The 17,686-nt window shown below is 40.2% G+C and overlaps 1 protein-coding gene across 1 annotated transcript; it reads right to left on the bottom strand.

Moving 5' to 3' along the window:
* Positions 1-4,272: 4,272 nt before the first annotated feature.
* Positions 4,273-10,369, bottom strand: LOC306789110 (class I histocompatibility antigen, F10 alpha chain-like). Its single transcript, XM_079284902.1, has 6 exons — positions 10,231-10,369; positions 8,688-8,954; positions 7,139-7,417; positions 6,324-6,626; positions 5,810-5,920; positions 4,273-5,164 (listed from the first exon to the last, which is right to left on the bottom strand). The coding sequence occupies exons 1-6, from the start codon at positions 10,298-10,300 to the stop codon at positions 5,094-5,096; spliced, it is 1,101 nt and encodes a 366-aa protein (XP_079141028.1). The 5' UTR covers positions 10,301-10,369; the 3' UTR covers positions 4,273-5,093.
* Positions 10,370-17,686: the final 7,317 nt, after the last annotated feature.

Genomic DNA, 17,686 nt, shown 5'->3' with positions numbered 1-17,686 from the left:
GTATGGATTTGTGTTCATATTACAGTGTAATTCCGTTACAAGTACAATGTTTAGTACATTTAACTGTGACAAACTGCATATTTTACGAATGATAGATGGAAAAACTACGGGGCTGGCAGTTGAATGTATTGTGAATTTTACCTCAACTGGCAGTGCAATGGTCCGTACATTTAACAATAACACAATGTATTCTTTAAAAGTACTGAATGCAAAAATCACGGTCAGGATTTTTGTTCACATTACGGTGTATTTCCGTTACCAGTACAATGTTTAGTACATTTAACAATGACAAACTGCATATTCTACGAATAATAGATGCAAAAACTACGGGGCTGGCAGTTGAATGTATGATGCATTTTACCTCCATTAGCAGGGCAATGGTCCGTACATTTAACAGCAACAAAATGTATCTTTTAAAAGTAATAAGTGCAAAAATCACGGTATGGATTTTTGTTCATATTACGGTGTATTTCTGTTACCAGAACAATGTTTAGTACATTTAACTGTAACAAACTGCATATTCTACGAATAATAGATGCAAAAACTACGGGGCTGGCAGTTGAATGTATGATGCATTTTACCTCCATTGGCAGGGCAATGGTCCGTACATTTAACAGTAACCAAATGTATTTCTTAAAAGTAATGAATGCAAAAATCACGGTATGGATTTGTGTTCATATTACAGTGTAATTCCGTTACAAGTACAATGCTTAGTACACTTAACTGTGACAAACTGCATATATTACGAATGATAGATGCAAAAACTACGGGGCTGGCAGTTGAATGTATTGTGAATTTTACCTCCATTGGCAGTGCAATGGTCCGTACATTTAACAGTAACACAATGTATGTTTTAAAAGTAATGAATGCAAAAATCACGGTATGGATTTTTGTTCATATTACGGTGTATTTCTGTTACCAGTACAATGTTTAGTATATTTAACAATGACAAACTGAATATTTTATGAATAATAAATGGTAAAATACGGGGTTGGCTGTTGAATGTATGATGCGTTTTACCTCCATTGCCAGTGCAATGGTCCGTACATTTAACAGCAACAAAATGTATCTTTTAAAAGTAATAAGTGCAAAAATCACGGTATGGATTTTTGTTCATATTACGGTGTATTTCTGTTACCGGAACAATGTTTAGTACATTTAACTGTGACAAACTGCATATTCTACGAATAATAGATGCAAAAACTACGGGGCTGGCAGTTGAATATATGATGCGTTTTACCGCCATTTGCAGTGCAATGGTCCATATATTTAACAGTAACCAAATGTAGCTTTCAAAAGTAATAAATGCAAAAATCACGGTATGGATTTTTTTCATATTACGGTGCATTTTCGTTATCAGTACAATGTTTAGTACATTTAACAGTGACAAACTGAATATTTTACAAAAAATTAATGAAAACAATACGGGGCCGGCTGTTGAATGTATGATGCGTTTTACCTCCATTGGCAGTACAATGGTCCATACATGTAACAGTAACACAGTGTAATATTTAAAAGTAATGAATGCAAAAATCACGGTATGGATTTTTGTTCATATTACGGTGTATTTCCGTTACAGTACAATGTTTAGTACATTTAACAGTGAGATACAGACTATTTTACGAATAATAAATGCAAAAAATACGGGGCCGGCTGTTGAATGTATGATGCGTTTTACCTCCATTGGCAGTACAATGGTCCGTACATGTAACAGTAACACAGTGTAATATTTAAAAGTAATGAATGCAAAAATCACGGTATGGATTTTTGTTCATATTACGGTGTATTTCCGTTACAGTACAATGTTTAGTACATTTAACAGTGAGATACCGACTATTTTACGAATAATAAATGCAAACAATACGGGGCCGGCTGTTGAATGTATGATGCGTTTTACCTCCATTGGCAGTGCAATGGTCCGTACATTTAACAGTAACACAGTGTATTTCTTAAAAGTAATGAATGCAAAAATCACGGTATGGATCTTTTTTTCATATTACGGTGCATTTTCGTTATCAGTACAATGTTTAGTACATTTAACAGTGACAAAATGTATTTTATACGAATAATAAATGCAAAACATACAAGGCTGCCTGTTAAATGTATAATGTGTTATTTCTCCGTTGGCAGCACAGTGGTCCGTACATTTAACAGTAACCAAATGTATGTTTTAAAAGAAATGAGTGCAAAATGTACGGTATGGATTATTTTTCATATTACGGTGTATTTCCGTTATCAGTACAATGCGTAGTACATTTAACAGTGACAAAATGTATTCTATACAAGAAATACATGCACAAATTATTGTTTTAGCTGATATTTGTATTTACGGTGTTTCACTGTCCGATAAACTGAATATAACCGATTTACAATTTACGGTCTCTTACTGTTGTGATTTAACAGTTGATCACCGTAAAATTCACTGACTTTTCTTACAGTGTAGTTTAATGACCTTGCAGAACAGAATGGCATTAGATATGATTTAGCAGAGAAAAGTGGCGTGTGCCAGATGTTTGGGTCTGCGTGCTGTACTTTCATTCCAAATAACACAGCTCCTGATGGATCGGTGACCAGGGCTCTGGAGGGACTGACAGCACTCAGCCAAGAGCTAGCAGACAACTCTGGTGTCACGAATCCGTTCACCGACTGGTTGGGAAGTATGCTTGGCCAGTGAAAACATACATTTTTGGCAATCGTAATTATTCTGTGTGCTGTCATCATAGACCGCCTAGTTGTCTGTGGATGGGGGTTCCCTTGCATCCGTGGACCTCTACAGGGGTTTATTGCTTCACCGATGAGCCAGACACCAGTCCAGGGCAACCAGTTATGTGACGAGGATGAGGACGAATTGGAGCTTCTGATGGCCACAGTCTAGATGAGGCCACCAGCGGTGCCATAGCGGAACTTCACAAGCGGTTCCTGACCATCCTCTCGGAGATCCTGAAGGACCTGATAAAGGCCCAGATGGACTTCTAAAACATCCAGTGAGATGTTGGAAGTTTGGAAAATAGACGGATTGTTTTGGATGAGTATTTGGAGATTAAATTTTTTTTGTTTAATTGGGTTATAAAGGGATTTTAAGGTGTAAAGATTAAGAAATGCAATTTTGTCAAGTGTAAATGAACAGTCAAGGCTTCTCAGTATGTGTTCTCTAGCCTACAGGCTGTATCCTGATCCTGCCAGCCCCAAGACATGGAAGGCAGCGATTTTCAACGCACTCTATCTTGAAACGAACTGAACAGAAATACTTGAAATGATATCTGTGTGCATGAATTGTTTGCCTCTGTTTAGATAGATAGGAAGCCTCTCCCTGGATTGAGTAGGGGTGAGGTCTCCAGGGACATTTGAATAACTAACTACATTTGAGTAGCTAACTCACAGTGAACTGTGAGTTAGGGGGGAATTGTAAGAAATTTGAGTAAAAAACTGTAGTTAGTAGATATAATAAAAGTGTTTAATAATTCATAATTAATAATTCATAGTTAGTCATAATCATAAGGGTTTTGAGAATGCATAATTAAGATAAACATAAACGTGCAGAAGCATGAAACTTCTGCCAAGTTGCAGAAGTATAACTTTCATTTTGAAGGATTATTATAGAAGGGTTTAAAACGTAACTGACAGTCATTGAATGTGATAATAAACTCAGAGCCAGACAAGTGAATACGCTCCTGGAAGTTAGCCAATAGGAATCGAGATAAATGGAAGGGGAGGTGTTTCGAACAGATGTGGGTGGTTTAAGTTAAAGCCTTTTTCTCTCTCACCTGGATGCTCGCAGAGAACAGACGTGTTTTTTATATCTGAGGAGCTGAGTAGAGTTTTTTGCAAATGGGGTTTTATTGTTTTAATATGTCATAGGTGTACATACTCCAATGTATAACTGTAATCGTGCTTACATCAGTGGAATTAAATTCCTTATAATTGTAAACCAGTTTTGGTAGCGTTATTATTGCAGCGTGTGGGTCGACGGCACAAGCCGGCCACATGGCTCCGGCCTCCTCTTTGTTATGAGGTAAAAATTTCCACCTTAACAAAAGACAGAGTGGGCAGCAAACAGGACACAGACCCCTAGTGGATGGGAGGGGTCGTCACACTACAAACACACAAAGTCCTTATTTCAGCATCACACATCAGGTTATATGATGCTCGATGAGGAACTTTATTTGTGTCATACCTGTGTGCGCTTCTGCTTTTAAAAGGTTGAGTCACAAAGAATATGTGGTGTTAATAAGCATAAGCATATCTGCTGAATCACAGAGACACACATTTGGAGTTTTGGGCACTTTATTGAAAAGCAAAACAAAAGTAGAAATGGAATGAAATAGAGCCGCTTCATCAGCATTCATTGTAAAGCCAACAGCCTCCTCGTCCCTAAATACTATCAGGAAACATATTGAAGAAGATTTCTATCAGCTGAGAAGCTTCAAACATCTCACTGCCCTTTAGAAACTAGAAGCCTTCATTTACATAAAACAATGTTTCAAATCAGATCAAAAGATGAGATGAAACAATAAACATCCTCTTGATTATTGAAGAAAACACGCAGAGACATAAATGATTCTTTCCTTTGACCTGCTGCTAGAAAACAAGGAAACATACAAACAAACTATTCACACAAGTGTGAAATAAAGGTGTGTCGTCCTGCTGAGAGTGGAGGCGGACTGGAGTCAATCCCAGTCCACACTGGGAGAGAGCTGGAGTCCAGTTTACCAGCAGCAGAGACACAGATAGGAAACCATCACACCGACACCTACGGGAGACTCCGGGCGTCCGGTTCCCGCAGCGTGTTTCTGGATGCTGCTGGTTGATTTGCAGCGTTTCCCCCAGTGATGGAACCCAAGCAGAGAAGCAGAGAACGACTTCCTCAGTATGAAAAGAGAAGAAACTCGACTGGTTGACGAAGATCTCTGATCTCAAGCTTTATGTCTTCATATCCCCAGACCCGACAGTGTGTGTGTGTGTGTGTGAGAGAATTTACATTTGTGTTACCAACATTGATTTCACCAGAAACCCAACAGCAGAAGCATTAAAGTGTAAATATGGAGGATTTGTTTTGGATGAACACAAATCTTTCTGTGTGCAGGGCGCTGACTTCAGCGTTCAGCCTCAGGGTTCAGCTTCATAGAGAGCTCAGAGCTGTTTTCAGAGGTCAGAGGGCATTTGGCTGAAATGAAAAGCAAAGACGACGTTTTAGTTCTCCAGAGCCAACATGTCAGAATATGTTGTAGCAGCTTCCTCCCAGTGGAGAGGATCCCCTCTTCTAGCCCCTCCCACTGATGAAGACTTCACTTCTCTCTGACATCATCACGCTGTCATCACTGGAGGAGGCAAAAGCAGCTCCACAGAGTAAACCTGTGACTGAGTGATCCTAAGCACACCGCTCACTCTGACTCCTCTCGGAGATGAAAGAGGTTTTATTCATCATCTGAGCCTTGTAGAAACAATGTGCATGAAAAAACTGACATTATTCTAATTACAAAAATACTGTTTTGATTTATTTTTCCCCAAAAGTCCAAATTACTTTCATCAACAGTCTAAAAGAACACGTAGAAAACAACCAGCTGCCTTGAAGTGTTCGTCGATTCTATAAAACTGCAGATATAATATATTATGAAGAATAAAAGCAAATATGATGAAATACCATCAATAGAAATGAATGTTAGATATAAAATATGAATTTGTCTCTTCTAGTCATGTCATCATGACATTACCGCTGACTGTTGAAGTTTGCTTCTCTGTCACATTCTGAAGAAAATGCCGAAAATCCAAATACTACTGAAACACTAACGTCTGTGTTCGGGTCTCTCACCTTTCATGTTCCTGTTCCTGTGAAGCATGAATCCACCCACAGCGATGATGACGAGAGCAAGAACCACTGCAGCGATGATGCTGATGATGAAGGTGATGTCAGCGGGCTTCTCTGTTGAGCAGAAAACAAGAATAAAATCGTCACAACCTGAAGAGATGAAGCAGGTTAGAAGAGGAGAACATCCGTTCATCCAGCAGACCACAGTCCTGAACACACACACCATGTGTCTGTCCTTTCTTTATCTGCTCTACACGATGACTGTCTCTCTGCTTGTTGATCTCGTCCAGCTGTGTTCTCTCTGTCCAGCTGTGTGTTTCTCTTGCTTTCTGTCTCATGTTGGTTTTTGACACGACGACAACTTCTGACAAACGTCTTCAAACTCCTTTCTGACCGTCGGCACACTTTGAATAAACTTGAACTGAACTCAACTTCCCGTCCTCATAAAAACACACAAAGTGTTCCAGTGAACTGAAGGTGTGCTTCCCACCTTCATCACACCTGATCTCAGCCTCACCTTCGTTGGTCCCGATCACCTTTCGGTCCAGTCTGGTGACGATGTCCTCCTTCACACCAGACAGCTGGAACACACAGTCGTACCTCCTCCAGTCTTCAGCTGGGACTGATGACAGGTCCAGGTCAGCGCTCATCTGGAAGGATCCATCGTGGTTGGGGAGGATCTCTCCGAGGTCCACGTCCTCATGGAGCTCCTCTCCATCTTTGCTCCAGAACAGTGTGGCTCTGTCAGGGTAGAAACCTGTAGCGTGGCAGCTGACTGGAGAGGAGGAAGTCTTCTGGAGGAGAGACACTGAGGGAAGCTCTGGAGAGGGAAGAGAGAGACGGGTTATAGGTTCTTCAGTGTTGTTATTTACTGTGGATTCATATCATCATTCATGTTGGATGAATGTGTTTTAAATGCCTTGGTAACACACACACTATATAGATATATGTATGTATGTATGCAATGCAAATACATGTCATTGAGGTTGAATTGATGAAAGAAGGGAGAGACAAACAGATGAAGAGGTGAGATGATCAGAAAGGGAGGACAGTGAGTGTGAGAAAGACAGAGCAAAGAGACAGAGAGAGAAACTGAGACAGACAGAAACAGTTCAGAGACAAAGAGAGAGAACGGAGGGACAGAGGGGTGATGAGTGTGAGGGAGGAAATGTGGTGAAGGAGAGAAGGAGGCAGAGAGAGGAAGAGAGGTGAGGGAGGAGAAAGGTGTGACACACAGCAGCTCTCTGTACGTGGCTGACATGTGTTGTCATGTGACTGTTGGTCAGAAACAACAGAAGCTTTATGAAACTACATCAGGTCATGTGATTCTACCTGTTCTCATCAGAGAGCTCCTCCCGTTGTTCACATGCTTCTTCAGCCACTCAGGACAGATGTGAGTCAGGTAGTTCTTCTTCTGTGCTATCTTAGCTCTGTCATTATCCCACTTGTGTTTGGTGATGACAGCCTGTTGTTTTGGAGCGATCCATGTCTCTGTCTTCAGGTCAAATGATATGAAGTCTTCTCCATCATAACCATCCTGTTCATAACCTTTGACCTCATTGGTCTCATCATCCCATTCACAGCCGTACATCTCCTGGACAATGTGGACACCTGAGAGAGAGAGAGAGAGAGAGAGAGAGAGAGAGAGAGAGAGAGAGAGAGAGAGAGAGAGAGAGAGAGAATCAGAACTTTCTCATATTTGAGAAACTGGAACTGGAAAATGTTTGACATGTTTTCCTGATGAAAGACTTGAGTGATCATCTGATGATCAACATTTAAGTCAATTAATTTCCTGTTGAACTAATAGATTCCTTATTCTAACACGATGTATGTTCATGAAGACATAAACACACCAGAGTGAAGTTCAATGACTCTACTCTGTATTATTCTCCATATTTAGGGCTCAAACTCATTATTCTTGTCTTTGCTGATTATGGAATGACTATTTTTAATGAATCCATAAATAGTTGACAGTGTAAATGTCAGTAAAGTGTGAAGACGCCGTTAAGTTCAGAGTCTGATGAACTCTTTAAAGTGCTTCTTCAGTCTGAACAACACTGAACAGCATTTCATTCACAACGACATCAATCAGAGAAAAGGAACAAAGTCTCACACTGAGGAACCTGAACTACAACATGTTTGACTTATTGCTTCAATTAAAGACTGAAATTATCATCTGATTATCAGAAATGTAGCCAATTCATTCGTTTAACTGAACAAATTCATAACTAGCTTCATCACTGAAGATGTTTATGAAGACACGAACACATTGGGGTGAAGTGAAGCTCACTCGTCTGTGGTTCTGTCTCTACATGTACAGAGTATTATGGGATGGACACACTGGAGTGGAGCCTGTGGTCTGAATGAGACATGCACCATGTGGTCCTGTCAGCCAGCTCCATTCAAACATGCTGCTCCTCTCAGGAGAGGACCCAGCAGAAGCAGCCTGCGTCCCGTTTACAGTCCTGCTCCCTACTTTGAGAAACCAGCCGTCATGTTCCTCGACCAGCTGTGTGTTGTAAACGCTCTGTGACCAACAGGTTCCTGCAGCACGCTTCTCACGGACCAACTCACTGTGGCCACTTCAGTAGAGTTCTTCTGATGGAACCCAGTGGAGAGAAGGTGTTCATCATCTCTGCTGCTCATTATGGGATGGACACAAACACCATCAGTGGAGCACAGCAGCACCCAGGCCACTCAGTCAGCCATGTTTCTGCTGAGTCACCCTGTTTCAGCCAAGAGAAGCTGTGTGTGTGTGTGTGTGTGTGTGAGAGAGTGTGTGTGTGTGGGTGTGTGTGTGTGTGTGTGTGTGTGTGTGTGACATCTGTTTACTAAAGTACAGGATGACGATATCAACAAAATGTGTGAAACATAAACAAACCTCCAGTTTGGTTGAAGCGCTGCTTTAATGTTTCAATGTTGTTTATGTAGACCTGCTGGACACCCACAGAGATCTCAGTCTGAGTCTGCCAGTACTGAGGATCATCTGCTGTGAGTCTGCTCATCCAGTCCTGTTTGGGTTCTGCTCTCCTGGTGTTACTGTCATAGTGACTGATCTCAATGTCATCAACCAACCCAACATACACAAACTCTGGGAAGTTTGTGACTCCAGAGGACGCAGTGTAGAAATACTTCAGAGAGTGAATCACTGGAACAGAAAGATAAAATCATCACTTTCAGTTTAGATATCACGCTTTAATAAATCACTGAACAATGTTGTTCTGCTGCTCACAGAATCAAAAAGAACTGCAGTACAATAAATACATGCTGATAATATCTGCTGAGCACTCAATACACACAGGAATAAATGTTTACTTTAATATTTCTGATGATTGTTTTAAAACTATCTGTTCTGAAATGAAATATAAATATGTTTGTTGTTGATTCACTGTGAGAGGCTGATATATATAATATGATTTTCTTCTTCTTCCTTTTCAATCATGAAACATGTTTTATTTAGTGACAGATGACACTTTGCATCTTGTTTAAGGAGTGAACACTGAAGAGACTGAAGAACAAGATGATTCATGAGTAATGCTGAAAGTCTGAGCCTTCCACCTCCAGCTCAGCCAATGGGAATTTAAGCTGAGCCTGACGTCACGTGTAACTAGGTAGAAGTGAGCCGCTCAGGTTGTCAGTGATTGAGTTTATGAGTGAACGATATTAAATATTACAGCAACAAAGCAGGAAGTAGTTTGTCTTCAGCAGGAAAACAACCATCAACTGACTCGTTGTTTCAAAGTAAAAGTCCAAAACCTCCACAGCAGCCTGAGAGATGAAATGTGCTGACGTGTTTCCTGACTGTATGAATATGTTCATTCTGTCCACTGAATGACAATAACTAACACTAAATATTGACATCGTTGATGCAATAACAGTGATTGTAAACAGCACTGAATGAACCGCAGCACACATTCTACATCAAACACCAACAAGTTCGATGTTGAAATAGAAAAGAGCACTAAATCTCGTGCTGTTGTGACGTCATGCTTCATGCTCTTTCCTCGTCGGACTGGTGTTGGACTGTTGCTGCGCTGCGTCATGCTGACGTCTGAGCTTTAAGCGCGTGCACACCGTTTCGCTGTGAATGCTGCTGATATGATGAAATAATGTCCCAAATCAAAGCGACAGCAGAGAGAGAAAGAACACACTTCTGTCCTTTTCACTCAGTCACTCGAGGACACAGCGGCTCCCTCAGAGACATGTCGGGACCAATCACTGAGCTGCACACACAGGATCTACGAACGTGGACTTTAAGAGCATTTCTGACTTTTTACCACATTTTCTGTGGTCAACGAGGAAGTCCTGGAGCTAAAGATCAAAGACGATCAAAAGCAGCTTCAACTGATGAACACAGTCTATAAAGACACGAAGCTTTCCTTCTTCTACAATCACACAACTTATCAAACAAAGAGTGAACTCACCTGCTGCCGCGCCGTGAAGGTGTATCATCAGGAGAGACAGAATCAACGGCTCCACAGTGAAATGTCGCATCTTAACTTCTGGTGCTTTCTGTTCTTAAAGAGAGAAAGTGATCCGGTCCGCTCTGCTCCAGGATCAGCACTGAACTGCGGGAGAGAGAAGAAGCAGCGCTGCCTTCCACCTCCATCTGAGCCAATGGGAATTTAAGCTGAGCGTGACGTCACGTGTAACTAGGTAGAAGTGAGCCACTCAGGTTGTGAATGAAAGTGAAAGTATTGATGTTGTTTGAGCGCGTGAGAGGATGAAGGAGACGCGGACACGCGGGGCTTTATTCTGCTGTTCTCATGTGAAAGGAGTGTTTGACCTCCTGCTGCTCGGGTCTTCTCTCATGATGTGTACTCTGATGTCACGTCACGTGCACAGACGTCACATGACGTCGCACTACAGTGGTTCACAGCTGCACTTGATGAGCAGCAGGACAGTTTCTCAGACTCTTATTATCTGTTGTGTTGAACAGGTCTGTGTGCGATCAGAGCGTCTGCTGATGGAATGAGATGGAGGGGAGCTCCATATCCAACAAGGGCTTTTATTGATGTGTGAGCACGTGAAGGTGTTCAGTACAGGCCTGCACGCTGGTCTCAGCACACATGAGGCCTGAAGCATCAGCACAGACAATACGACACAACACAAGAGAGTCTCCACCAAACAGCATTTCACCTCACAGTTTGTCTTTGAGAGGAAAACAAGAGGCAGAGAAACGAGAAGCAAAGCAGGAAGAGAGTCAGAGAGCTTCTCCAACACAAGCATCAGATGAGGTCATCTCTGTCCGACAGCCCACGTGCTCCTGAAGTGACTCAGAGCTGCGGACGCTGGAAACTGCTTGAAGAAGAGAAATGTAACACCTCTGTTGATGTTTGAACACCTGATGCTGTTTTTCACTTTGGAAGCGTTGAGACTCTGTTTCACCCCTCATCACTTCCTGTTGTTCAAGCACTTTATAAAAGATTAGAGTTTAAATCTGATCTCAAGAACTCATGCTTTGTTCTCACTGCTTTACTGAGACAGTCTTATTTATCATTATTGCAGTATTATTGTTCATTATTATAGTATTATTTATGATTATTATCTCTGCTGATCAATAACTGAGTTTCTCTGCTGATCAATAACTGAGTTTCTCTGATGATCAATAACTGAGTTTCTCTGCTGATCAATAACTGAGTTTATCTCTGCTGATCAATAACTGAGTTTCTCTGATGATCAATAACTGAGTTTCTCTGCTGATCAATAACTGAGTTTATCTCTGATGATCAATAACTGAGTTTATCTCTGATGATCAATAACTGAGTTTCTCTGCTGATCAATAACTGAGTTTCTCTGATGATCAATAACTGAGTTTCTCTGCTGATCAATAACTGAGTTTCTCTGATGATCAATAACTGAGTTTCTCTGCTGATCAATAACTGAGTTTATCTCTGATGATCAATAACTGAGTTTATCTCTGCTGATCAATAACTGAGTTTCTCTGATGATCAATAACTGAGTTTCTCTGCTGATCAATAACTGAGTTTCTCTGCTGATCAATAACTGAGTTTCTGTGTTTACCTTCACAGTGAAGTCAGCAGTGTGACAGCGCCCCCTGTGGATGATTCATGTATCTGCCTTTGAACGTCTCATGAGAAACCACGTGAGGACGTCACATGACTTCGTGTAAACGTCCTGATGCTCCATGACTGTGATCACATGTATCGATCAGATGAAGAAGATAAATACATATAGAATGTACTTATTGTCTGTGAACATCCTCAGTGCTCCTGAAAGCTGAGAAACACCTTCAACAAAGCAGAGTTCAGCAAAAACACTTCAATGTGAAGAAAGAAGAAGAAAGCTCCAACAAACAAGAAGGAAACAACTCTCTCACACACACACACACACACACACACACACACACACATACACACACATACACACACACACACACACACACACACACACACACACACACACACACACACATACACACACATACACACACACACACACACACACACACACACACACACACACACACATACACACACTCACTAGTTGTAATGAAAGAACACCTCATTTATAAGTAGTATTGTTTAATTATTGTAGATGTTTCATGTATTAAGATTATTTTTCTCTTTAATCGTAATTTGTTTAGTAATATTATTTTTTGGGTAATTACTGTGGGCACCTGTTGCTATTTAAACGAGTAGAAAGGTAGGACCAGCATGAACCGGGGTGGGCGTATAGTTTTTACCAGCTGCACAGCAGCATTGCACTGCACAGGACAGGAGAGACAGCACCACAGGAGTTTTGTTAGTTTGTTTTATTTGCTTTATTTAATAAATACACAAAAATGGAATCCTGCTTGGACATTTCACTCTCTTCTGGCTGCGTAAGGATACCGACCACGGTGCATCAGTGGCGTTTGATTATTATTTGTTTAAGTTTGATTTAGCCGACAAATGGCCACTACTGTCAGCTTTACATCTGATTCACTGGAGTCCTTTTGAAGTGAAGCAGCGTCAGCAGAACTGTGTTGAAGAGGAACTCCACCGAGTCTCAGTGTTGAGTCACAGGGTTTGTGGATTACAAATGTTTCAGTGTCACATTAAAATACAGCTGATGAGACGATGAAGACCTCCTTCAACTGAAGCCTCGAGTCCAATGTTTCTGATAACCAGTGTTTTATGCTCAACCATATCTTCTGAATATTACATTTAAACCATCAAGTGAAAGCATGTCTCCATCTTCTCATTACTTGTTACCAGTGGTGGGCCGTGTGTTTTATACCTGGGCCTTCAGTGCCGTACTACTACAGTTGAACCAGCTCCTAATAACCTCATGATGACACAGCTACGGGTTATTATTTATTCATGGAAAGCCACATATTCACAAAATCACTCAACAACATCGTCCCCATTTACTTAAACTGCAAAGGGATGCACTTGTGAGTCTGCAGGCCTCGGGCCTCTCTTCTACCTAGAGACACAGAGGTGAAATCTGATTGGATGAAAGCTCTACTTAAAACAAGCTGCACTGGAAGCAGAGCAACTGAGGGAGACAGGAGCTGTGCAATGAGATAGTAAGATAATGGGAAGAATATTTAGAATACATGTCGTGTATTTATGAAAAATGATTAAATTATAAAATAGCTATAACTTTGTGATTCTGTCTGGCAAGCAGAGGAGGCCTTGCTGGCCCTGAGGGCCCAACACTGATGTCATGTGTACGGAATGACTAACATAAAAGAATTACAACACATTCAATGCATATGATACAAATGATATGAAAGAATAATTGTACAACTGAAAACAGAATAAAGGGGGGGCCACGCAAAATCAACACGTCAACCTAACTTCTCCGTTTGTGAAAACCTATTTGGAGATAAACGTGATTCTGATTCTGGAAACTGTAAAATAAGAAACATTAAATACCTACATGTGATTCAACTCCATGATCATCTTTGGAGAATGTAGTCTGATGTGCTGTGTAGCTGTTTTGCATTATGTCGAGAGGCGTTTCTGTTATTTTTGACACCGTGATTGATATAAATGTGGTGGACAAAATAATAGAAACACCTGTCAATAGAAATGAGGATACAGTTGAATCAACACGTCTCTAAAAACATTTTAACCTTCATGAAGGAAGGATTTATTTCAGGACTTTTGTATTAGACTGCATGAGTTTTAGCAAGGTGAAAATATAGTATACGTATAAATAATACACTGCTTTGTTGACCTAAATATGAAACTTTGGTCACGTGACAGCATCTTACTGTTAACCTGTTTACATTTCTGCCATTGTGCACATTTCTTGTTGTTGTTTTTGCTCCTTTTTGATCATCTTTCTTGCTTGAATCTTATGTAATTCATCAAATGAATGTAGAAATTAGTAAAAAGACCACAATATCGAAATAGAGTTTGTCAAGTAAAGTAGGCTACAAGTACCTCAAATTTGTACTTGAGTAAATGTACTTTGTCACATTCCACTGAAAACAAGGTTGGTAATTTTAGTTGTCAGCAAAAAATTGTCAAACAAGAGGAAATAGTGCGTTTGTTGGGGACTATTTTCAGTGGCGGATTAATCCACATTTTGTGCTCTTGTGACTATTTGGGACAGTGTGGCTCATTATTGTGTTTTTAATCGTTTAACAAGAGAGCTCTATGACTCAGAAGTACAATATATATCAGGCTGTAATACATAATGCTTGTTAGAAGTAAATAATTGTTGTTTTGCGTTGTTTCGGGGCTTTTGTTGACAGTAAGAAGAAGTCGAGACTCTCACCGGAAAGCGACTTTACTCCATATTTGTTGTGATTCCCGGCGATCGAGAAACAGCCAATCAGCGGGGCGCCTGTGTGGAGTAGGCCACGCCCTCTATAGCTGATCATGAGTGGATCCGCGTGCGCCCACTGCCAGTCTCGACCAATCAGAAGGGTCCTCTGTGAGCGTTGAGGAGGGGGCGGGAGCTCGAGCTCTGTGTGACAGCTGCGGGTTCAGTGCTGCACCAGAGAGAGAAAAACAAATCAAGAGGTCTCACTCTGTACCTTTTGAAATTTATTTTTACTTTACTTAAATTTTTGATATGCAGCTTTAGCTTCCACTTTAAATTAAGACGGGAACAATATTTTTTTTGTATGAATGAAACCCAACAGTTTTTACAAGTACAACTGAACGAAGAACTGATTATTACATATTTTATAACAACTATTTGAATCTTCATTTTTAAGTAATTTTTTCATGTAAAAACATTTAACAGTTCCAGTTTTAAAAACGTGAAGATTTTCTTTTTCTTTTTTTTTTTAATAATTATTAGTTTCGGTTGTACAATTAAAATTGTTAAAAATAAGCTCCACCTGAACAAACTACAACAGACAAATGCAGCTTTATATAAATTATAATTATATTAATTGTGTTCACTCTATATTTATGTTTCTTGACTTTTGCAGTACTTGCTTTTAGAGATGTCAAGATTTAGCAATTAATAAATTATTGTCAACTATTAAAATTGTTAGAACTATTATTTTGAAGAAAAAAACGGGAATAGTCTCTTAATTCCAGCTTGTTAAATGTGAATATTTTCTGGTTGTTTTTAGCCTTGAATGACAGATTCTTCTCAGAGGATGGAAGAATGAGGGGAGGCCTTTTGTCCAAGAATGGGCTCTTGAGATGGCAAGAGTGGCCGCATTGGAAAAAAGGTTCCATAAACAGATTGGATGTATATATATTAGAAAATGGTGGCTGTCTGAGGGGCAGGGGCGGAAAAAAATAAAAAGGACACCAGCATGCAGTGAGGAACCAGAGTGCAGAACGTTTACCAGCATGTAGGGCAGCCTGTATGGCACTGCATCTCATTTTCTCCATTGGAAGGGTATCCTTCACTTGATCATGTTTTCTCCACTGAATGCCACCGAGAGGGCACTTCCTTGTGTTTTCTCCACTGGAAGGATTCCAGAAGACACGTTATCATGTTTTATCTATCATGGGGGCATCACAGAGGCCACTTCCTTGTGTTTTCTCCACTTGAAGGGTTGCCCTATGTTGCATAGAGCAGTGGTTCTCAACTGGTCTGGCTGCGGGACCCACCATCACCCCTTAATGACAAGCCGGGACCCATGACCCAAATTATATATATATCATATATATATATAATATATATATATGATATATATATATATTACATATATATATATATAATATATATATATATATATTATATATATATATATTATATGTATATATAATTTGGGTATATCTATATTCAAGAAGTCTAGTAATGTCTGTGTAGTAAACAACTGCAAATCAAATAAAGAAAGTACACATCAATTATATTTTTACAAATGTTCTCATTTTTCTAATTTAACTGGATGGATTATAAATAATACATAGAAATACATGAATAAATGTTCTTCTCATTTCAAGTAAAATAACGGCTGAATTAAAGAATAAATTACGTAACACAATTCATTTTAGATAAATAATTTTCACTGAATTGTCCTGCAGCTTCATATTCAGTTCATTCAGGGTGAAGTGAAAAAGCCACGATATTATATTTTTCTCATCCTCTAAAAAGTTGGAAGCATTCACCTCTATGAGTCCGTCCAGTCAGAGTCTCATGACTCTGGTCACTCTGGTCATTTTCTCTTTTGGAGATCGTTCTATGATTTGACTTTCACAACTCTCACTTCAACAGTCCTGCTCTGCTCTCTGTGTCCTTCTCTCTCCCCGTGTGTCACAGTGTGTGTACATCTCACTCAAGTCAGGAAACTTGTCACAATGCCCATATTTGATTGGCTGAGCTGCATCACGTGATGTGATTCACAACGCATTGGTCGGTGTTTTTCCTGCACCGCTGAACAAGTTCCGTAAATTCTGGAAAAATTCCGCTGCATAAAAAATGCCCTTCAAAATTTCTTTTTTTTTTTTGTCAGGCAAAGGCCCACGACCCACCAGTTGAGAATCACTGGCATAGAGGCAAGGCAAGGCAAGGCAAGTTTATTTGTATAGCACATTTCAACAACAAGGTAATTCAAAGTGCTTCACATAAAACCATTAAAAGCATCAAAACATAAGGCAAAAGAAAAGGAGATTTAAAAACAATTAAGAACATTCATTAAAACATTAAAAAACAGTGCAAGAAATTAAATGCAGTAGTAAAATGCAGAAATGCAGGAAATTGATTAATATATGAATTGAACGTGGTTCAATTAAAGGCAGCAGCAAACAGAAAGGTCTTCAATCTTGATTTAAATGAGCTGAGGGTCTCAGCAGACCTGCAGCTTTCTGGGACTTTGTTGCAGATATGTGGAGCAGAAACACTGAACGCTGCTTCTCCATGTTTAGTTCTGACTCTGGGAACAGAAAGTAGACCGGTCCCAGACGACCTGAGGGGTCGGGATGGTTCGTAAGGTAGCAGCAGATCAGAGATGTATTTTGGCCCTAAACCATTCAGTGCTTTGTAAACCAACAGCAGGATTTTAAAATCAATTCTTTGTTGGACAGGAAGCCAGTGCAAAGACCTCAGAACTGGAGTGATGTGGTCCACCCTCCTGGTCTTAGTGAGGACTCGAGCTGCAGCGTTCTGAATCAGCTGCAGCTTTCTGACGGACTTTTTACAGAGACCTGTGAACACACCGTTACAGTAGTCCAGTCTGCTGAAGATAAATGCGTGGACAAGTTTTACACATCCTGTTGAGACATAAGTCCTCTAATCCTTGATATATTCTTCAGGTGATAGGAGGCTGATTTTGTAATTGTCTTGATATGGCTGTTCAGGTTGAGGTCTGAATCCATAACTACACCTAGATTTCTGGCTTGGCTTGTGGGTTTTAACATCAGTGACTGAAGCTGAGCGGTGATTTTCAATTGTTCGTCCTTGGTACCGAAAACAATTACTTCTGTAGAGGGTCGAAAATACTTTTCGGAGGGC

The sequence above is a fragment of the Melanostigma gelatinosum genome (genome assembly GCF_949748355.1).
Source record: "Melanostigma gelatinosum genome assembly, chromosome: 15".
NCBI lineage: Eukaryota > Metazoa > Chordata > Actinopteri > Perciformes > Zoarcidae > Melanostigma > Melanostigma gelatinosum.
This window is presented reverse-complemented; position numbering and strand designations above follow the sequence as displayed.